Source organism: Pocillopora damicornis, chromosome 1 (assembly GCF_964200805.1).
Source record: "Pocillopora damicornis chromosome 1, jaPocDami1.2, whole genome shotgun sequence".
Taxonomy (NCBI): domain Eukaryota; kingdom Metazoa; phylum Cnidaria; class Anthozoa; order Scleractinia; family Pocilloporidae; genus Pocillopora; species Pocillopora damicornis.
Window position 1 is genome coordinate 33,731,469 of NC_142670.1, and position 22,890 is coordinate 33,754,358.

Here is a 22,890-nt window from a genome sequence, read left to right on the forward strand (position 1 = left end):
AACCGGAGGTGGATTCCTTTGGTTATAAACAGTGCTTTTGATTGCTTCAGTTTTGGTCTATTGTATGATTGGAACTTGTAAATAATTTGACTCACCTGAGATCAGCGTCTAGAAGTCGTACAATTCAGTGAGGGAACATTTTTATATGCTGTAAAGAGGACATTTTGAAGGAATTCCACTGCGTGAGTGTCAGTTCCTGTAAATGCGAGTGGGAGCGAAAGAAATATAGAGCACATTGACTGGGGTAATTTGAATTTAGATTGCCTTTGTGGAATTTAGCTGCTGTTTCGTATATTCTTTTTACTTGTTACATATAGAAGTTCTTTCTCTTTAGTGAATTAAATCCAGTGTTTAATTCTGTGTTCAAGACACGTCGTTATATAATTAAAAATAAATAACGGCCGAATGCTTGTCCAATTCCAACTAGCGGGTGCGTAGTAGCGGTATTGACTTCATACTCGCATATGCATATCTTTATGCAACCACGAGTTCTTGGCGAATTTATGTTGAGGAAAAGCGTTGCCTTTCCCATCAGGAATGTCATTTTGGCGTTCAACCAAACTTTAAATAATTAGTCTATCTGTCAGTTGAAGAGCTCTCTAATCCAATCAATTTACATTCACTTTAAATGCAGCTGTCAACTAGTAGTGTGCGGTAAATTATGGTGTTCATGGCAAAACGAGAGTGATACGTACAGGTGCTTCTATTTACTGAAACCGCCTGCTAGTTTTCCATAATTTCAACTAGTTTGGTCTTTCCGATAGAACCCACATAGTGAAAAAAAGGTGAAACAATAAGACATCAACCTAATTAGTTGGGGTCCCGTAACATATTCTTGAAATCAGCAGGTTTTATGCGGCCGATCATCACTTTAATGTTTCATTCTCTTTAGAGTCGATGGTAAGATTCTCCGGATCAATATCAGTATCTGGGCAAATGCCCACCTACCCCTCCACTAACCCAACATTAACCTTAACTTGTTGTCAATTGACTGTTGTTGAGTTAAGAGAGGGGTAGGTGGGCAGTTGCCCAGATACTGATATTGATCCGATTCTCCTAGTTGACGCAATAGATACGAAATTTGATGAAAATCGGACAATCAGATAAATCTGTCTGAGACCGGTCGCCTGGCCTTTACCCATTCTTTTGTCACAATTCACTTCAGTAAAGTTCACAGGTGATTAATGGCCAAAGTAGTTGTTGACAATCCGTCATTCATGCAACTTTTCATAATACGTTTTGCTGCCAAAAAAGAGAAAATCAAATCTCCACAGAAGCCAAATTTACGAGGTGCCCCACTGCGTGGTGCTTGTTACAAGCGACATGAATGCAGTGCATGGGATATCTACTGTTACTTGCGTGCCCACTTCGACTCTTGAAAATTGATCCAACACCGCGACAACTGAAGCGGTTCGCAAACTGAAGTTAAAAGTGCACAAACATGTAAGTCATCGATTTCTAAGTCTCTTTAATGACGAAATTTTGGCTCTTATGCACAAACGTCATATTCCGTCGAGAAAATCCACAGTATACTAATTACAACTTATTTCTTGAAATCGTTATTTGATTGTTTCCATTTAAATAACAAATTCCGATATACAGATGTCTTTTCACAAACAAAAACACAAAAGAAAAAAAAAACGTGGAAGTATCACTTTTCAGGAATATTCCAGTGGAAATAGATATATATAAATTTACGTGCGGGTCTACGTCACCGCACGTGTAACAGCAAGGACTATAAACTTCCATTTATGAACATATAAAGACGAGACATGCTCATAAAAATGTATTTTAAGGTTTCAGGGGTTCCTGTGGTTAACGTCTTGATTTCGGTGGGTTTTGTGAGATTGGAATTGAGTATGATTATTGTGGAAGTGAGACACGATTACCGGTGATTCACTAAGATCGATGACTGCGACCCTTTCTTACGAAAATACGAATTTCTCAACACCTTCCGTCAAATTGATTCAATGTATTATTTGCTGTACAAATTTATGAAACAACAACTTAAAGGATGGGGAAGTTTGTTTATTATCTATATAGTTACTTTACCAATGAGTAAAAACAAGGATCTGTGGTTCCGCAGTCTTAAATAATTAAACCTCTGAGCCATTTATCTTAATGGAAATTTCATCGATGCGGTGCTGTTGCCGTAACCAATTCTAGGCCAGGGCCCGGTTGTATAAAGGTTGGATAACGCTTTCCAATTAATAAATCACTATCCAGTGGATAACTGATTGCAACATGTCCTGCGTTATCCACCGTAAAGAGATTTACCCAGTGGATAGCGTTATCCAACCTTCGAACAATCGAGGGCAGGACTTTTTACCTTGTTTGTGTCTTCATATTTTGCTTATGCTAAAATGGAGTATTTTTTTCCTTCATTCAAATTTACCTGAAATAGGGATCGTTTTTCGATCTTGAAAACTTAAGTATATGGATCTGCTGTTATCACTTTACCATAATTATTATCTTTAATTACTGTTTTCATTTTATTGGAGTAAAATTCATCAGCCTGGGAAGTTGGCAGTTTTTTTGCACCTGATAAATCTGAAGGTGATGGAAAACAAGTTTCGAAGTTGCAAACCATTCTTCACGTGAGTTCTCAACTCAATAATCCCACAAAACCGCAGGGTACAAAGTACATACACCAAAATGCCGTCAGTGTCCCTTATAACTGATGAACAATGTACAGTTTCATGTTAAGCATCTCGGCGGTTGACACGCATATGAGTTAGTATAATTAAACGTGAATTCTGGGATCATTTTGGGGAAACGACGAAACATCAGGCTGTGAAGGCGCAAGACAACGACCAGTTCTGATTCGCACGAATCTGAAGGACTTCGTTCTCTTCGTGAGGTTGCCACTAACTGTTTACCTATTCTTCAAGTACTTTGGCAATGAGTTGCACGTGGAACCGACCAGACCTACCGGTGGTGGCCCACGAACCCTACCCTTTTGTTTTCAAAAGCTCGTGTGTGTTAATCAATTTCCCCTTCTAATTTGGTATGTCGTGTTAGACAGACAGGGGGAACAGCTTAGTGTCAGCGCCCCAATGTCGCGACAATCACAGTTTTCAGCGGTCACGGAAGGTATGAGGTGAGTCTTTCACATGTCGTCTGATACTTTTTGTCTTCTAATTTAGTTTTATTGTTTTGCCAAAAAACGGTGGAAGATTTCATCCCAATAGAAACTCTCTTTAACCAAAATTTCTCAAAGCAAATCATCAAAAAGCAAACATATAAAAAACGAAAAGAAACCAACAACAAACAAAAATGCAAAAAACAAGTAAGCAGACTGAAGAAAAAACGTACAAAAGATAAAAAGTTTTCTCGAGGAGTGATTATGTCCGATGTCACACATAGAAAAGCTCTCCGAGAATTACAGAAAAAGTTAAGGGTGGAGATCTGGGAAAAAGGCTTGAAACTTGAAATAGACTTTAATTCATGTCTATTCCTTTTGGTGAAAAAAAAAAAAAACGAGACTCAAACTTATGGACCTTAGTTGTCATTTCGACGTATTAAAAAAAGAAAGTTAGACGGTTGCAGCCTTGGTAGGATTTTTTTCTTTTCTTTTCTTTCTTTTTATTTTTTTGTGGCCTTCTTGGGTACTTGATTGAAGAATGAAAGGTATGAGGTTATTTTTAGTCAGTCAAAGGTAAATTGTTGTCGCCTGTATTCAGTTACAATGCCAGCACGTACAAGTTTAAAACGAGAAAAAACAAATTGAATCATTTGATACCCGAAACTAATTTATACTAATTGCAATGCTGCCCTACTAACTGGTTTTTCTCTTAATAGGAGACGAAAGGGAGACTTTTTTAGTCAAACCGGTATAGAAAGTGAGTTATTTTGCACTAAATCATTTTGGTCACTGAACTTTTTCTGTTTTCCTATTTAGTCTACGCTGTTGACTGTAGCTCCGGTTTTTGATACATGTATGTACAGGAAAGGTTTTACCCTCGTATATACCTATCTCGAACTTTTGGGGCTAAGATGCATAGCTCTGACTGTCTGCAGGAGTACCAAGGTGAAACGTTTTTAGAGTCCCTCCCATCAGAGGAAGTTAGAAGTATTTCACAATAGTGTCATTGGATCTTTAAAGTGATATACGTAGTTACATTAATGAATATGGGCAGATATTTTTCACTAAGGAAATGACACACAATCTATAGTCTTTGCCACAGTAACTGTGTATGAGCTGGAAATTAAGGAAATCAGGACGAAAGAACCTTTCGTAATAGATGTTTATGATAAAGATGCATATTTTTGAGTGAAAGTATTTCACATTATCCTAAGCAAACGATACATAACGAATTTCAATGGAGCTCCTTCTTGACCAACTATAAAGTTTTTGCAATAGGAACTTTTATGGGAACTTTCTTATGACTCCATGAGTACGACTCCCTCACTTTCTTTACGAGGCTTTTAATTTTACTTTGCAATTGAATGTAAGGGAAAGATGACATTTCGTAATTGCATTAAAAGCGAACGAAATACGTGAAAGAAAGCGTTGAAGCTCGACAAGTAAATGCGACAAGTTATTTCAGTTGTAATTGACTTAATTTCCTTGTTTCTTCATTAGACTTCCTAACCTTATTCATACTGGTAAGATGAATGCAAAGCAACAAAATTTCGCTGTGATTGGAGGTGGTAACGAAGTCTTAGTAAGGGAATTCAAAAACCAAGACCTTCACGACTGCCAAGAGATTTTCACCCAAGGAATGGAGCAGTTGATCAGCCTAATAGTGCGTAATGTTTTCCCAAAATATCTTTGGATTTTATCGGCTTGGGGCATACTTGTTTTCGTTCTCGTCATCAAATTCCAATGGACTGCAAACATCTTTCTTCTTGTAATTACTTGTGTCTTTTTTGCTGCCTGGTTGTATCTTATTCTGTATATTGAATGCTGGAAGTTCATCGATTCCTGTTTAGCAACGGACTTAAAGGATATTGGAAAATCCTACATGTCCAGTGAAAAATGTCGCATGTGGGTGGCTGAGTGGAATGGTAAAGTTGTGGGAATGGTTGGACTTATTCACAAGGAAAGTCACAAACCAGAAGTGGCAGAACTTCAGAGGATGTCTGTGTCACCAGCCTGTAGAAGAATGGGAATTGCTAAGAAACTGCTCGACGAACTGATCAAATTCGCAAAGGATCAGCAACTCCAGAAGCTTGTGCTTACCACCACCAGTGCACAAACACCAGCCATTCGACTATACAAGAAATACGGCTTCCAACTCAGAACCTCTATTCCTTATCCTAAAACGCTTCTTAGCGATTTGCAATACTATCACTTTGAACTCGTTTTATGACATTAGCTGCTTTTCCCTTTTCTCTCTACAAAAGATTCAAATCCTCCTCATAATCAGTAATTTGGTGAATTATCTTCCTTAAACTTTAAAGAAAAAGATTTTTAAGGTAGCGGGTAAACCAGACCTTTGTGAGGGACATTTAAACCTTCCCCTCATGATGAGAAACGTTGCATCACGTAGACAAGAGCTATGCCCGTTGGACATCATGACTGTTTAATTCAATATGAAGGCCAAAAGATATTTTCTCAGCTATTGCGACTGCTCTTGCAGATGGAATTATTTTGGGAAGAAAAATGTTCATGGAGTTTCTCTTGTCTACTAAAATTTGCTCATACTCAAATTACCTTGACTTTCTAATATATCACATTCTAACTTCACCCTTGCAATTATCACGTTTCAACAAGTTTTAAACGATTATAGAGTTGGATTACAGTCGGTTTGGTTTCCTCCCCACCATTTGCTCGAGATGAAGCTTTTGGTGTTCTCCTCTCGCTCAAATATGACATGGATGGCTTGATAGAAGTTGTCGTATACGCAGATAAGTTGGCATTAGTAAGTAAATGTTACAGGTCTTCTTGGCAAGTAGTCATGAGACAGGAAAGACGCTAAGTCACCGATTGCCACAAATTGACCACAAATTTGACCAAATTCATGAATTCGCCATTGTCATTCGTTTCAATAATCCCCTCAGAAGAAAAAAATGGTAAAACATTAAACACAGACCAAAAATCAAAAAAATGAAACAGAAAAAAAGCAGGGTACAAAGAGGAAAAAAGACAAGCAAACGAAAAACAAATCCCTTACACATTACTTTTGACCTCTTTCACATTTTATAACATGACTACAAGATATCGTTGAAACGTGTATTCGTTTACGAAAGTCTTGACTACTGTAAAATTGGCTCCTTTAAGATTGAGACTGCTAATGTGGAAACACAGTTGGGTAATTGCTTTGTTATTGCTTCGAAATAGAAGCTTCACCATACCTATGATAGGTGCATAATCTTGACTACCATGCTGTGATATCAGATTTTATCCTTGTTAATACACGATGCAAATTTTGCTGTGCCATGTTAGTGTAAATTTGCGTTGTAAGTACTAAAAAGATTTATCGACATGTATTTATGTGTCCACTTTTTAATTGCAAAGTGGAAATAATCATACTAGGTTTTAGTTAGTCAACGTGATAAATATTAATTTCACGGGCCTAAAGAAGACTAACAGCATGCAGTCGAAATGTCGCGATCCACATCCGAAGTGACAACATCGTGAGACAAACGATCACATTTCCCTTTTGAAATAATGACACTATTTCTATGGCGTGGGATATCTCTGGTACTATTAGTTGGATAATTATAGCACAGAGTGTGTTATTATAAGACAAGGTATCGTTTATCCTCTTTTGCATTGGATGTTAAAATTAGAAATAGCTTTCCGAGGGGAGGGTTTGCAAGTACTAAATTAATTTGTCTTTTTTTTGAGAAATTTATTCAACAACAATAGAAAAAACATTTTAACACTTTCTTAAGGTTTGTAAATTGATTGTTTGCGCAGTAAAGATCATTAAATGTACAAGTTTTTATTTCATTGTGTTCGGCTTTGAGTGAAGAGAGCAGAAGGACGAGATGGTCGGAAATTTTCAAAAAATCGATTAAGACCCGAGCCCCCTCCAACAGGTTGAAATCCAACCCGCCCCGTGATACAGGACACCATATGGAGTTCAGGAAGTGTAATATTATTTTTCTTTTCTTCATTGTTCTCTTTAACTTTTCATAACTACTTGTTTGTTCAGCCCGACCACCTTAAGAATTGCGTTTAGGTGGTGACTGGAAGATTACCGATTTGATGAACAATTAGGGAGACAGTAAACTTAGCGAAATGAAAGCAAATCAAATTCAGTGACATCTGCTACAGCACCTTCATTAGCTGATAAATATAGTTGATCACAAGTTTCCAGAAGCTCTGTGGCTACGAGCGTGCAACCAAAATGAATCTTAAACAGTCACGACCCATTGCTGTCAGAAGGATGCCATCGAAAAACTTATCTCTATTGCTTTTTAAGAATTCTGCATCAAATCTCGTATAAAACAGGCATTGGAGTACTTCGCTTTCGCCTGAAAGGGGTGTATTATTTTGCCAACTAGGATAAAGAGAACCATAAATTATTCTGTTCTCTTTAATTTCGCGTCCATTTGTGGTATTCCAACTGCACGAATACATCAAAGGGTTCAGTCTTTGATCGTTTTATCGTGGATATCACTTCTCTTCAGACAAATAGAAAACCAAGAACCCCGACTTCATACAACGCTGTCAGTGGTAGAGTACAGTCTGATCTCAATTGTGGGTACCTTAATCAATGATCAGGGCTTTACTCTTGCTGCCTGCAATATTGTCAACATTATAGCTAAGTTATCTTTTTATATGTCAATCACTTCTTATCAGTTTGTTTATCTATTTTTTTTTCTCTTATCTCTTCTCTTGGCATTTGCCAAGTCTGTAAACGTTTCCTTGGTAATGATGACGTCAAGCAGTCGGTACACGTCTAGAAAACAAACTTCAGCCTCACGTGATCCAGAATAATCTCAGGGATACGTTTCCATTCCTCGTCTGGAGATAAGTTATGAGTACCCTTTTATACATTTAAAGAGTGAATCTAGATTCTTTTTATCCTAGCGTGCACAACAAAAATTCGCGTGGTGCATCGAGAAACAATCATTTTAAAGAAGTCACGAGACGCCAGGCTTCAAACAACAGCATTCGACCTTACCATGACCTCTTCAGTGGCAATTAGTGAGGCAATCTCTATTTCGACAGCTTCAGACGAGATCACCGGAAACGAGATCTTTAACATAAGCGACGTTACTGGGGCTTAAGTGGATCTTCCTATGAGGTCCTTAGTAACAGCCCTGTATTTTAAGTACAGACGTATAGCTTAGAGAGCCAAACGATTACCAGCTAAACTTAAACAAGGGACATTTCAGTTGTGGAAACCATCCAATTCAAACACTGCTTGCCACTGGCGATTGACCACACAAAGCGAACTACTCGCTAGAAAAATTGTCAGACCTGAGGTCGAATAGGGTTTCGGTGCAATTTCGTGTAGAAAAAAAGATCCCTTTTCTTAAAAAACAAACAAACAAACAAACAAACAAAAAACAATAAAGCCATAAAGTCGCCTGTTCATCGTTATTATTTCAACGCTATGGCATGCGAAGACGACCTCAGATTAGGGAATGTCTTGGTTTATTTTTTTTTTCTGTTTCCTTAACGATGGCTATTACGCAGCCAGTATAAAAGTGATTGGATAGAAAATCTGATAGATTTTTTTTTGTGGTGGCGAGTCAGTAATTAAGCAAGCATGTAATTAAGCACACAAGCAAGCAAGTGCTATTGTATTTCTCGATGTCTTCATACCGAGCTTACATCTAATTCCTCGTTCTTTAGCCCGGCCGCTTCCACCCTTGACCTATGAACCTGGAAAGCCATGTTACCCAGAAAAAAAAGGAAAGGCACAGGTTCTAAAATTGACTCTTAGAGTATTCTTTGCTCCACAGCCAATTGTCCGGATATGGTTTTCTCTAATGAGATCTATCGCTTTCTCTCAGACAAATGAGATTTAAACCAGTTAACTTAACAAACGAGGGGGCTACACCTTAAATAGACAACTTTTTGGGAGGAGCTTGCGATATGTAGAATGTCCTGATCAAAGGGCTGTTTGTAGATCATGCAGAAGTTGTTATTACATAAGGAATCCACGCAGTCGAGAGCTGACCAAGTGTTTTTCAAGAATCTTTGGGGAGACATGTAAAACAGATATTGCGAGGTAATATTTTGTTGTTTTGCCCGCTTTCAACTGGAATTTAAAGGTGGTAAAGCCGTGAGTTGTTAGAGAGGCCATACATCTATTGCATACGCCAAAAATATTTCCAGCTTCTTTTATCATTGACAAGAAAAGCAAAGTTGCTTGTTAAAACAACCTTTTGCCATTTCCCTTGGAAATCAACTCGGCGGTTGATATGCGAAAAAAGCTGGCATAATTTCGGGAGCGGGATCGTACAAATTTGTGACGTTATGCCACGGCTGTTCATTTGTTTAAGCGTAATCCATCGCATGAAAGAAGGATACATGTTACGAAATTGCCAATGATAACTGTCTGTCTGTCCGTCAACGACCCAGGCAATGATAGGCAATGATTCACTCGTGCAACAGACCAGAGTGCGAGAAGGTGGTCCACGAAATGACCTTTCTCCAAAGGCTTCTGTGTTCATCAATGTCTCAAATATTTTGGGATGTCGTGCCTCAATAAACAAGAGCAGCGGCCTAATATTAATGCCCTAATGACGCGACGATCTCAGAGTTCTTAGTCACGAAAGAATCTTTCACTCGTCTGCTTTTGCCTTAGATTTAGTAGTTGTTGTTTTCTTCTCTCCAATCTCCATTTCTTGTTCATGTAAAATGGTAAAATATATAAGAGAAATTAGAAAACAAAGTGGATCAAAGTAATTATAGCCTTAAAAGAAATAACTAAAATTTTGAAATTAATTCTCCATTTAACAGGCAACCAGTGCAAAGAACGTAAAACTGGTGTTATATAACATACAAACTTACCTGGCTGCTGTATTTTGAATTCTTTGCAGCTTACCTTATTTAAATAAACATCAGGCACTCTAAAAAGAAGGCTATTACAATAATCTATTCTTCCCATTACTAATGCAGAACTAACATTCCGTAACGCACCTTAAATTATGTAAAAAAATAAAATGCTGCATTACATGTTTTATTAATATGTGTAGTGAGACTCACGTTCGCATCGAACCATGTTCCTAAGTTCTCTGCAACATCTGTTGGAGTTACTCTAACGTTACCAGTAGGTAGATGGTCGACTTTAACTTTCACCAACTGCTGTCTAACAACAAGAATAGTAATAAGAATGCTAATAACCCCAATAATGATAGTGATAACGATGACGATCGAAATTATGATAAAAATAAAGATCCACATACCTGTTGTCCACAATTTTTTCTTGTGAGATTAGCATTTATGAAAATTTTTCATTACGTAATTATAATTGAGTTTGTACTCTCTGTGCTTTTCAGAGCTCTATCAAAACCCGTAATTCAAACAACTGAAATAAGTGAAGATCGAGACTGAAATCTCTTAACTTAGGTCATCTAATTTAAGAGACTCAAACCCCGTATGTTTTAGTTGCTCAGCAACTAAAACGGTATTAAACCACCGTGTGAAAGACATGTTATAGCGCACGTAAACCGCTCCTATGCTTTTAGCGGAGGTTTCTACGATGTTGAGTTCTTTGATACTTGATAAAAGTATGAATGGCATGAAGTTATTTTAGGCAATCAAAGGTAAATTGTTGCCAGCCTATATTCAATTACAATACCAGCACGTACAAGTTTAGAACAAGAAAATCCTCATCGAATCACCTGATATCCGAAACTAATTTCCTTTACGCTCACTTTAACGTAAACTTCTGCTCTGCTAGCTGATTTTGGTACAGGAGGCGAGAGAGGGAAGCTTTTTTTTGCTGAAGACAACGTAGAAAGTGAGTCATTTTTCAGTATATTCTTTTTGTCTCTGGTGTATCTGGTGTATCATTTTAGGACTAAACTATTGACCGTAACTCTGTTTTTTGCACATTTATGCGCAAGAAAAGTTCTGGCTGAGATATATTTTTCAAACATTTGGAGCTTAGTCACACAACTCTTACAGACTGCTAGAGCAGCGGGGTGAAACATCGTTAGAGTAGTTTCCATTTGGATATCTTGGAAGTATTTTGTGGAAAGGCAACTGGATCTTAATGATATTCTGTGGATACATATCAGCATACGAGAAAAGGTTTTCCATGGAGAGAAAAAAAAACCACATGATTTATTGTCTTCACCATTGAATGTATGTGGATCGGTAACCAAGTTAAAGGCAGCCATCGCAATAGGGGGTGAACTGAAGTTATAAGGTTTTAAGCTAAGCTTTGCAGATTCCACAGGCAAATAATTGTGTAATGTATTGTAAAGAAGTTAAATCTGGACTGATTTAAGATTTAAAGTGGAAAGATCGATTCTGAAATCCCTCTTGTTAGAAGACTTTTTGAACAATGGATGTCCTCGTCAACTTCCTTCACTCAGCTTACCCTTCGGAAGGATTGCATGCTCAATTCCGCCAGCCGCTATATTGCAAGCCGGCTATCAACTGATCGCATGGAGTGAATTGACAAATAAACTGCCTTAGGAGCGAGAAAAACTGATACAAAGTAAGTAAATGGCACAAAATATTTCATTTCAAGATTAAGCCAATTTACCTTGTCTCTTTAATAGACTGATAGACATCACCAACTTATGCTCACTGGTAAGATGAATGCACAGCTGCAATCTTTCGCTTTACCTAGAAGTGGTAATGAAGTCCTGATTAGGAAATTCAAAAACACAGACCTTCACGTCTGCCGAGAGATTTTTACCCATGGAATGGAACAGTTGATCAGCCTAGTAGCACGCGTTGTTTTCCCGAAATATATCTGGATTCTATCGGCATGCAGCGTCGTTGTTCTCGTTCTTGCCCTCGCAATCAAGTGGATCGTAAGCTTTTTTCTCCTCTATATGATTGCTTGCGTCGTATTGGCGGCCTCGTTGTATTCAATGCTGTATATGGAATGCTGGAACTTCATCGATTCTTGTTTGGCAACGGACCTGAAGGACATCGATAGATGCTACATGTCTAGTGAAAATTGTCGCATGTGGGTGGCTGAGTGGAATGGTAAAGTTGTGGGAATGGTTGGACTTATTCACAAGGAAAGTCACAAACCAGGAGTGGCAGAACTTCAGAGGATGTCTGTATCACCAGCCTGTAGAAAAATGGGAATCGCTAAGAAACTACTCGACGAACTGATCAAATTCGCAAAGGATCAGCAATTTCAGAAGCTTGTGCTTACCACCACTAGTGCACAAACACCAGCCATTCGACTGTACAAGAAATACGGCTTCAAACTCAGAACCTCTATTCCTTATCCTAAAAAGCTTCTTAGTGATCTGAAACACTATTGCTTTGAACTCGAGTTATGACCCTGGTTGTTATTTCTTCCTCTAAACTGTCCACTATGGATTTGGATTTAACTTGTCATCAATATTTAGGTGAATGTCCTTGCTACACTCCTTAATGAAAGAACAGAGAGGTAAGCTAATTAATTCTGACCATATCTAAGTTATCAGCAGCGTCGAATTGTTAAAGCAAATGGTGTTTTTATTGATATATGACAATTTTCTCATCCTGAATTCAAAGCGCATAACTCAGTAATAAAATCTAAAACTCAAACATATTCCTTCAGCTATTGTGGTGGTCTCGCATTTGGAGTTAGGTGGTAAAAACATGCATTCATTCGCATTATTTTACTCATATTATTATTACGTTTCAAAAAGTGAAAGACTTAGATTAAGGTGGGCTACCTTACCTCCTCTACTCGCATTACTTTCCACAACATGAAGGCCTTCCATTCTCTTGGCGTAGATTCGGCATTCTCAGTCGTTACTGAGAATGGATTTCATTTCTCCCACTTGATCGAAATTTCCTGTACTTTCAAATAAGCTGTGATAAGTGAGTACACAGAGTAGGTATTGTTGGCCATTGGCCAAGCTACAGAAAAGAAGCCAAACTGCATAGTCTCAGTATGCGAGATTTACAAATTCCTGACCTCGTTCAACTAACAATTAACTCTAGATAATTCCCGTGAAGATTCTTCATCTTCTTCCATCCTTGTTCCTTCTTGTCATATCAGTGCCCCCTTTAAGGTTTTGCGATCTTGTTGAACTGTTTGTTCCAAAACGTCGAGTATGAAATCAGTTTTCGATGCTTCCCCCCTCCAAGAAAAAAATATGAAATACTATAATTGATTAAGCTGCTTTATGGGGATTGAGACAATTCATGTGGAGACGAAGCTGGGTGATTTTGTTTTTCCGGCTTAAAATAAAAGCTAGACCTTCCTGGTGATGGATACATAATCCTTACTATTATCTTAGTTTAAATATAAGTGGTTTGTTTTCATTTTTATATGTGGCAAGTATAGAAGTGCGATATTAGTGTGCACCTGGATTGTATTAACAAAATGCGATTACATAATTATTATGAGTCCATTGCAAAGCGGAAAATTTTATTATTTTTAATGACTAGGGAATTTTCGGGAACTTTTTAGTAAATATAAGACAGAATATGGCATCAAAATTACGAAAGAAAGATGTTTCTGGTGTTGGGGGTTGATATGTCGAAAACTTTCTTTGTAGTTATGGAGAAATGTTAGAAGAAATGTTCTTAGTAATTACTTCCTACTTTTTTTATGATACATTTTATGCGCAAAGTAGAGTTTAAAGGATGGAAATAAATAGTCAAATTCGAAATGCATTGTACTTGGTTTTGAGTTTTGGAAGTAGAGAGGGAAGGTGACGAGAGAAATAGGAAGAGCTGAATTTTCAGAAAAACTCTTGTTAAACTCAGCCCCTTACGACAGGCTGCAGTGACACCAACCCATTGGTTAGGAGTTGCAGACTCAAATGTTTTTAAGTCCCAGTTGTAACCTTGGGCTTGAAACTCCAAAGCTTGGAAGTATATGTTACAATAATTATTACAGTAACGCAATTAACACGTCGTTAACCGATGCAACCACGTGATCTGTCACGTAATCTATCACGTTGTCAGTCACGTCAATGATCATATTCATGGTCAATCAACTGACTAGAGGACGACAACGTTCAAATGACTCAAGTGTGACAACATTAAGATGTCACGTTACAATGACGTCATTAATAACGTAAGTGACACGTCATGAAGTAACACACTGGACTTGACAACGACCACGTGGTCTGTCACACCATCTGTTACTCTAGTACTCACTTTCATGTGACTGATTTTGACGTGGCGTCAACTTCCTACCAGTGTAAGTTCATGGCCGTCTTCGTGAAAGAAGTCAAAACATATAGTTTGAATTATTTTCGGCTCAAACAGAAGTAAGAACAAAATTAAAGGAATTAAAAGTGAGTTTGTAAATGATACGCACCTGCTACATGAAACGATAGAAATTTAACAAAAAAGGCATCACTCTCGTTCTTGTTAGCTGTTAGAAATTGTGAGTCATTTTGCCTAGTTTTTAGCATTGCTTGACGACGTTAGTCTAACCTTAATGCATTTATGTTCATTGTTGTCAACTTTCACGAATTTATTATATGTCATAGTCCAAATCAGTTTTCACACTCACGATTTTGTTACAGGTAGAGCCAAATTTTTATTTCATCTAGGTCTTTATTATTTTTAGAGTCAGTTGTTACATTTCGGTCTTGGAATGAAGTAATACCGATTCTTTCTTTCATGTAATTTTCACATATACCTTTGGGATATGTTCAATCAGACACGAGTTGAATTGGGGTGACTGGAGGATTATTGCATTGATGAAAATTTGGGAAAAATATTTACTCGGCGTAAGGAAACCCAGTGAGACTTGTTTACATTTGCTCATGCACCTAAGTAGAACCGCGACTGGTTGTGAAGGAAGGTCATCACAAGTTCACAACAGCTCTGTAACGAAAGTCTTGCAACACACTTAAAGAAATGAATGTATTTACGGCTCATCATTCATTCCCTTCATGATATAAACAAGCTTTATCTTTCGGTTTTTTTAGGCTTCGCCTGCGTCAAGTTTCACATCAACAAAAGCATTGGTTTACCTCTAAGTCAGGATTAATAGGACAGTTTGATATTATTTCGCAACTTAGGGTAATCACAGCTATGAATACCTGCTAGTGTCTATTTTGGTTTTCCGGCGGGAGACCGGAAAGCATTATGTCTTCTAGTCACTTCACCTCTTAAATTATATCCCTTTAGACAAATAAGGAAACCAAGAACCCAAACTTCTTGAAACATTGCCAAAGAAAACTTCAGTTTCAGCGGAAAAGTTTGTCCTGCGAAGTAGTTGAGAATTATTTCTGCAATGAGTATTGATTGATCGAAGGTGCAGCGAAACATGTGTCAAAGTTATCGCTACGTTATTATTTTTAAATGCACATCACTCACCAATCATCGGTGTAATCTCATTTCTGTTCGTAACCTCCTTTCTTCCCGTATTGCAAGACCTTTGTCGTATCCATGGTGATGATGACGTCAAGCAATCTTGGGACCCAAGAAAGATCAATCTACAGTTGAAGGAAAATACACTCATAGAAAATTCGTGTTTCTCGTTTTGATGTTGAAAACAGGGTTATGGAGATAAGTGTAGCGACGCAAGAACCCTTTCACACTGACAAAACGTGGGAGAGGCTTTCTTTATGTTAGCGTGCATGGCGATTGCTTGCGTGTTGCTTCCTCGAAAATTCCCGAAACACCTAGTTGAAAATAACTGCTCTTGACCTTACACCGACCTTTTCGGTCGTAAGTGGGGAGCGATTCAAAAATAACGTGTATCTTGGCACCTCCAGACGCGATCGCCAGAAACAAGATCATTTTTGAGAGGGATTACATATTTTCACGTCACTGGCACGGGGCACTGACGCAAGTGGATCTCTCTTTGCGGTCTAAGAGTAACATACTTAAGAAAGTCGCATATCCTGGAGCAAGAAGATTGAAAACCGAACTTGAAGAGGAGATAGAGTAGCGAGGATATTCTAACTGTAGTTATGGACACTACTCGTCTAAAGCACAGCGTGCCGGTAGCCATAGATCGCACAACACGAACCAATACCGAAGACTTCGAACGACAATTTGACATCCGTTCTACGACAGGCCGAATTCGACTTGAGAGACTATACGGGGCTCCGGAGGTCCTTCTAGAACTCGCCATGCTTGTCATAGTCCTGGGGATTTCCCTTGCGGTTTGTCTCGTGAGACACAAAGTTTCAAACTAGGAATAAAGCCTTAGGAAAAGAGGCTAGTGCCATGATGACATAGGAATTTCATACTCCGGAGTCAAGGAGGATTTCTCCGGAGAACTCTAGAAATTGAGAACAGAAAGAAGATAATGTGAATAACAACCACGCTTCTCATATTGGAACAGCTACGTAGGAAATGCTCTGATGGCTTGAACTATCACTGAACAGCTGTTTTCAAGTTACGCAGTGTAAATCATCTCGTATCATCGCTGCTCCTGCAACTGACTGAGAACGTATCATAAGAAAAAGGAACGAACGTGTTGGAATAAAAAACACGTAACCTTTTAATAATGGTCCTCATACAAAAGTCACCTCAAAAGCCACGATAACGAATGTTTCATAACTGTGTATTTTCAGATGTTTCGATACATTATCTGCCTTTTCTATGTAAGTGTACGAATTCCCCCTTTCTTTAACCAGTGCTTTTTCGTTTCGAAAATTGTAGGGCCTACTGATGCAGCATAAGATGCATGTACGAGCGATGAAACACATTCCATGGGTAATAAAGTTTTATAAAGGAAATGGTCGAGAAATGTGTCGTCTTTGTTTACCTTTGCAACCTGGATTTATCCTTCCCATGCGCACCGCTTGAGCCCGTAAAAAAATTAACAAACAAACAAACAAACCAGAAAAGCTGAAAAAAGAAACAATAACAAAAAACAAAAAAACAAAAAAACAAAACAAACAAACCAAAAGAAACAAAGACGTAACAGAAGGAAGGCTTTTATTGATTTTTTTTATTGATATTTCAATATATTTTATACCTGCAAATCTGCGAGTTTAAGCCAGAGTTGTAAAATTTAAAATGTGATATTGAAGCTCGTCTCAATCTTGAGAAATTGTCAGGCATTGGGTCATATTGCATTGCCGTAGGTTGCTCTTGCATCGCAAGAAAGGAAGAGAGAGAGAGAGAGAATTAAAGAAAAAATTAAAGGAAAAAACGAAAAGGTTAAATTGTAAAATGCATTATTTCCTCTTTGATTAAGTCAAACTAACACAGTCGAACCTGTATTGAGCGTTCACCCTGTGTTAGGCGTGTCGGTTATCAAAGTCCAAAATTTGTTTCTCCCCAATTACTGTAATTTTCACCTCTACTAAGCAGTCACCTTTATTGAGTGGTCGTGGTCACCCTTTACTGAGTCGCAACGGCCTGTTTTTATTATCTTCCACCTGTGTTGATAAAGTGGAACCTCTGGCCTGGAAAGCACTTGAGGTTTATAGGAGTTCCAGTGCTTAGAATTAATTCCTTTTGACCTGTCGTTAGGGAACATCACCAGATCGCTTTACTTGACGCTTCACTAGATGCTTGGGCCTATGGAACAAGACTGTGCTGAACTTTGTTTAAGTGTAGGGGGAGGTGGTCTTACCAGTGTTTGTTCTTTTATGTTACGCGTGAACGACCTTATTCATTGAGGGACATTGAAAACTCTTTTTGTCAATAGGCACTCTTCTTTTTTTCACAGAAATGTCTCTTTGAATAAAATTTGTCCAAGAATACCAGATAGTTTTCCAGTCGAGTTTTACTGAATCAGCAGAAAGCGAGAGAAACTTGAAAAAGAAGTAACTTGTTACGTTAAAAACTTTAAATTTTAAATGTTCCATGCAGAACAATACCATCCTCTGAGTGTGCAAAATTGCTGATTAATGCTAAATTTCTAAATCGCTTTAAGATTTGCATTCTGCAGCTCTACTTAATCCTGGAATTTAAAGGTTGATTTATTTTTCGCCGTTCATCGACGTAGTTGCATTTGTGAGCATTATAATGTAAGGTTGATGTTCGGCTTGCGGGAAAGCTGAGCTCGAACACACTCTTTTTATTACTGTTGTTATCATTTTTTTAATTATTATAATTTTTTATATATATGCATTTTTATGTAAACATCTAATTTTGGGACTGAGGCTGAACGTTCTTATGCTTTATTGCGATTTTTGCCTGAAAACGTTCTTAATATGTTCTTATAGTTGTGTGGTTTAGTATTTCAATAAATCAATGTCAAAAATTTCCCTAGGTATTTGAGTTTATTTTCTTGTCAGATCACAGTTTTATATTTCATTTACCATTATTTATACTTCTCACAAAAGTAAAATATGGGCAGAATAGTCGTTCTTAACTAAGCTCTTAGCATGTTTTTAAAATAGTGGTTTATCTCGGCTAAAACGTTCTTATTAAAAAGGTTCTCATATATTAAAAAACAAAACAAAACAAAAAACAAAAGAAACAATTTAGGCATATCGACACCATGCGTGACAAGGTTGTGTGACAATAATGGCACAGACTGCGTAACAACGCGAAAACAAGAATCCTTAAGTTTTTAATATTTTGAACTTCATTTTATTTGATAAATGGATTAAAAGCTGCAATTTCGTTAGAATGCTTACCTTTTCCACCTACAAGAGTTCTCCCCCTCCCTTCCCCCCTCCCCCACTAAAATTAAAAAAAAAAAAAATCCTGCGAGCTTACACATCCAGCGGCTGATTATGTGAATTCATTGTCAACAGTCACGTAACCGGAGAACAATACTGACTTTCCTCTCTGTTAACGCAGAGAGGTCGGACTGTCGTTTTGGATCGCCGACCGTATCGGGAAGGAGCTCTAGGAAAATGGTCAATGACGTTGCTTCGTGGAGGTATGTTGAATTTTATAACATTTACTGAAATGTGATTCATTTATTCTGCGAAGTTACCCGACGATATTGAACATTGTCAAGACACAGAACTCCTTGTGTTCATCGCACAATGTGGACTTGTTTAATTTGATATCTCGAACATATAAATTTGAATTACTCTATTTTCAAATGGTAGATCAAGGTTCCTATTCTAATATTTTGACTCCCTTTGTTATTTCCCGGCCAAAATATCAATTGATAATCAAGTCTAAGTGGGTGTGCAACTTGTACTAAGGAGTTACGATTGAAGTAAAAATGGTGGACAGTTGAATATGTCTTAAACGATTCACCGTAATAATTTCATGATATCGAAAAACCGAAGCCACCTAATTACAGTCTAATTTGGTCTCTCGCGAAGTTACACTGTAATGATAGATTTCAAAATGATTTTAAAGGAAGCTGCAACACTTCCTCGAATTTTAAGAAAGCTAATCTATACACGTTTGCAAATTGAAATGAGGTGTTTTTGACTGGCTGCCACATGAATTGCGTAATAAATGTGACATGCACCTTCAAAGATTAAGCATACGAAATTTTTTTTCCCTCGAAGTTACTAAAGTAAGGCACTGGCAAAAAAATATCATAATACTATCATTGCTCTACATCGATATTGGACGGCGTTACTATATGCAAATTTTGCTTGAAACCACGGACTTTTTATAAAGCTACCGGTGGAATCATCTTTAGCTTGTTATCAAATCTGTTTTTGCTAGGGTGGAGCAATTCTCAGTTAGACCCTGGATCCCTTCACTTTAAATTCCGAAAAAAGGAGCAAATTACAGTATCAAATGTAGGGAGACTTTATTTACGTTCGATAACGTAATATGCTTAATCAATTCTCATCAATTGATTTATGAAAGTCACTAAGTAATTCAAGAATTAATCAGCCAGGAAATGCACTTCTAACGAATCTCTCTTATCCTTACAGAACGAGAAGGATTTTAATCTTATTTTGTCAATTTAACTCGAAAGTTGGGGTAATTTAACTTCTGTTAATTTAAAGCCGTATTTACTGTGTCACGCAACTATTCGAAACAAGAAAAATTAAGGTTTTCTTGATTGCAAATATCTCCGATGGGCAATATTTTTTGTCGACAAACATACCATTAAAGGATAGACCTATTTTAGCACTATGTTTGGCAACAAAAAAATTTTGTCCTCAGTAAAAGATTCGTGGTCACTCCCTCTGAAGTGTGTGACCTTTGACGTTAAATTATACAATTTTTGGTCGTAAACAGATGTTTGATCAGTTAAATTCAATTTGAAAATGGGATCGCTGACTTTAGTTGTTGTGGTGCTAAAAACTACAGATTTATAGCTGCTGAGCTGAGGAGTAAGTTATCATGGAAATTCCATAACGCTGACCCAAGCAGTTTATATACCTCACAACTTGCCATTTTCTCATTGCGTTTTTTTCATAATTGTCAATAGATATTTGATTATTTTATGTGACGAGGATTTTGCTTCATCCTTACAAATAAAATTTCCCTTGTAACTACTGGTCGCCTTTTAATGGTGGCTAAAATCGGTTTGAATTTTAATTGAGACAAAAGCCGAAAAAGTGATAACTTAAAATTAACTGAAACCGATCTTCGTAGTAATGTACATTACTTGAGCAGTAGAGAAAATAAGGCCTGAAAAAAATTTAGGGCTGTACGGGATATCCCGTGAAGTGATGAATTACTTCACGGGTTTTTTCGGAACCAACATAGTGATCAACTCCCTGGTAGAGCACTTCACCAGTATCGCAAAGGTCATTGGTTCAATTCGCGTACAGGCCTAAATTTTTTTCACGCCTTATTTTCACTACTGCTCAAGTAGTGAACATTATTACTGCGAAGATCGCTTTCATATTTACGTCTTTATCCGCAGTTCACATATATGATTTTCATAAATTCACAGTCGAAGTGATAACTGTTACCATAACTTGCATTTGGTTCTTTAATATACTAAGCCTACCTTTGCAAATAAATTTAATTTGTCATCTTAGGATTACACCCGGAGAAAACCAAATTGGAGATCAATCAGTTGTAGACGATGTTAATATACGCTCTTTTAAGAGTTTCGACCAGCAAATCTGCCAAGAAATCTTCACGAAATGCTGTGAGACATGGATAAAAGACGCTTTGCGGATGGATTTGCCAAGATATTGCGCATACGTTGGGGTCGAGAGTGTCTTCACACTCCTCTCCCTGGCTTTTTCATGGTCCTTTTACCCTATCTGCATATATCTTGGAATTGTTCTCATTACTATGTTATTATTTTACCTTAATGCCCTTAACCAAGGCTGGAAATTCATAAATAGATGCTTGGAGGAAGATGTAAAAAACATCAAGAACTCTTACATGATCCAAAGCGGTAGTCACTTTTGGGTGGCTGTGTGGCGTGACAAAATTGTTGGTATGATTGGACTTTTTGAAAAGGAGAGCTATAAACTCAAGATTGCCGAGTTAAAAGGAATGTATGTTTCTTCTGAATACAGGGGGAAGGGTGTTGCAACGAAACTGCTCGAGAGGGCAGTGCACTACGCAAGAATTCACCATTATGATAGAATTTTCTTGGATACGACCAGTGCGCATAAAGATGCTCATCGGTTCTATAAGAAGCACGGCTTTCAACTTGTGAATGTCCGTCCGTTTCCTCAGCTACTTCCTACAAACCTTCGATTGTATGACTTTGAGCTGGAGTTGTAAAATTTACTGTGTAATATTTAAGGCTCGTCTAATAATTTGTTCCTTTTGTTCCTGGAAAGGAGCATTGTGTTTCATTTGTCTAAGTCAAACTAATAAATAGTTTAAAGGCTTTGGGTAATCCATTAATTGCGAACGCATAAAAAGTTTTTCTAATACAGTGCACTCAGTTGTGTAGTGTTGGTGCACTCAGTTTTGTAGTGTTGGTGAATGGTTTTTGTTCTACTATTGTAGTATTTCGTAATATATCGTCACTGGTAATGAGAGTTTGCACCTTTGACCTGCACAGAACTCTTACACTTTAGTTTCAAAACCTCTTGCCCTAAGCGCACTTGTGGTTATTAGGTTTCCAGTTCCTAGAATTTATCTCTTTTGACCCGTCGTCAGGGAAGATCTCTAAATCACTTGAAATTGTTGGACATAGGACTTATGTAACAATGCTGTGTCGAACTTTGTTGGGTTGTATTGACAAAGCAGTCATACCACTAGTAGTTTTTTTTTTCAATTTTTTTTCAATTTTTTCAATTTTTTTATTTTGGAACCAAGAGTATACTCTTATTTGTAACGAATTTTAGAATATTATCAAATCCACGGACCGGAAGGCCCCTAAGACTCCCGTTTAAGTGATCACGACCAAAAAAAGAATGCCAGGGCAATCAACTGTTGCCTTGAACATTTTATCATTTCAAAGGTCGTGATGTTAACTTGTAGCGGTGGCTTTGAAGAAAACAGACCCACCCTGATGACCTGGCGTCTCTGGCACATGAGAGAACACGTGGACAACTACATTACGGAACGTGCAACAAACAACTTCTGCCTTGAACATCTGACCATTTCAAAGGTCATGCTATCATCTTTTAATGGCGTATTTGAATAAATCAGTGCCAAATTTGTGTCTCGTGGAAGAGATAAAACGCGTGAACAACCCTCTTACGGTAACTTACAGTCGTTTTTCAGCTTCGGGGGAAACGTGCAGTTCATCGAAATCAGCCTTCGTCATTAAAAACTCTTCATTTACTCTCTCCTCTTTATTACACCTCACGGTACATTTGAAATACATCTGTGATCCTACATAACCTTAAACAACTTATTTAAAGCTTTAATATCCCATGTTTTTCTGTATGTACAAAGGCTCTAAGTTTTTCTTTTGACCGTCAATACAAGATGGATCCCGTCATATAGATACAGTCATTCAATTTAGGATTATGTCTCTTGCTGGGAACCCTAAGCTAACCTCGACGTCTACCGCAAGAAGGACGTGGAAAAACAAAAGATCTGATGAGAAGAGCAATAGCTCAGCACGTATG

At 37.6% G+C, this 22,890-nt stretch overlaps 3 protein-coding genes and 1 long non-coding RNA gene across 6 annotated transcripts; 3 read left to right on the plus strand and 1 right to left on the minus strand.

Moving 5' to 3' along the window:
- Nucleotides 1-2,960: 2,960 nt before the first annotated feature.
- On the plus strand, nt 2,961-6,901 carry LOC113673086 (N-acetyltransferase 8-like). Of its 3 annotated transcripts, XM_027189440.2 has the most exons (3): nt 2,961-3,100; nt 3,802-3,842; nt 4,586-6,901. In XM_027189440.2, exon 3 carries the CDS (start codon nt 4,614-4,616, stop codon nt 5,313-5,315), a length of 702 nt encoding a protein of 233 aa, XP_027045241.2. In that variant the 5' UTR covers nt 2,961-3,100; nt 3,802-3,842; nt 4,586-4,613; the 3' UTR covers nt 5,316-6,901. The 3 variants fall into 3 exon arrangements, with proteins under 3 accessions (XP_027045241.2, XP_027045242.2, XP_089058164.1); XM_027189441.2 differs by lacking the exon at nt 2,961-3,100 and having other exon boundaries at nt 3,755-4,030; XM_089202038.1 differs by lacking the exons at nt 2,961-3,100; nt 3,802-3,842 and adding an exon at nt 4,133-4,451.
- Nucleotides 6,902-8,543: 1,642 nt separating this feature from the next.
- Nucleotides 8,544-10,575, minus strand: LOC149053426 (uncharacterized). Its single transcript, XR_016185325.1, has 3 exons — nt 10,318-10,575; nt 10,118-10,220; nt 8,544-9,755 (listed from the first exon to the last, which is right to left on the minus strand). It is a non-coding gene; the product is annotated as an uncharacterized LOC149053426 (long non-coding RNA).
- Nucleotides 9,039-21,695, plus strand: LOC113673072 (N-acetyltransferase 8B). The gene is made up of 3 exons (XM_027189427.2): nt 9,039-9,137; nt 18,727-18,854; nt 20,884-21,695. Exons 2-3 carry the CDS (start codon nt 18,829-18,831, stop codon nt 21,584-21,586), a joined length of 729 nt encoding a protein of 242 aa, XP_027045228.2. The 5' UTR covers nt 9,039-9,137; nt 18,727-18,828; the 3' UTR covers nt 21,587-21,695.
- Nucleotides 11,665-13,714, plus strand: LOC113673088 (N-acetyltransferase 8-like). Its single transcript, XM_089202027.1, has one exon. It carries the CDS (start codon nt 11,665-11,667, stop codon nt 12,382-12,384), a length of 720 nt encoding a protein of 239 aa, XP_089058153.1. The 3' UTR covers nt 12,385-13,714.
- Nucleotides 21,696-22,890: the final 1,195 nt, after the last annotated feature.

What these genes read in the sequence shown, in the direction of transcription:
- LOC113673072 (XM_027189427.2), top strand. Translation starts at nt 18,829, where the DNA reads ATGGTCAATGACGTTGCTTCGTGGAG. An exon ending in AATGACGTTGCTTCGTGGAG is followed by an intron (nt 18,855 to 20,883) that starts GTATGTTGAATT and finishes TTGTCATCTTAG; the next exon opens with GATTACACCCGGAGAAAACC.
- LOC113673088 (XM_089202027.1), top strand. Translation starts at nt 11,665, where the DNA reads ATGCTCACTGGTAAGATGAATGCACAGCTGCAATCTTTCGCTTTACCT.
- LOC113673086 (XM_027189440.2), top strand. Translation starts at nt 4,614, where the DNA reads ATGAATGCAAAGCAACAAAATTTCGCTGTGATTGGAGGTGGTAACGAA.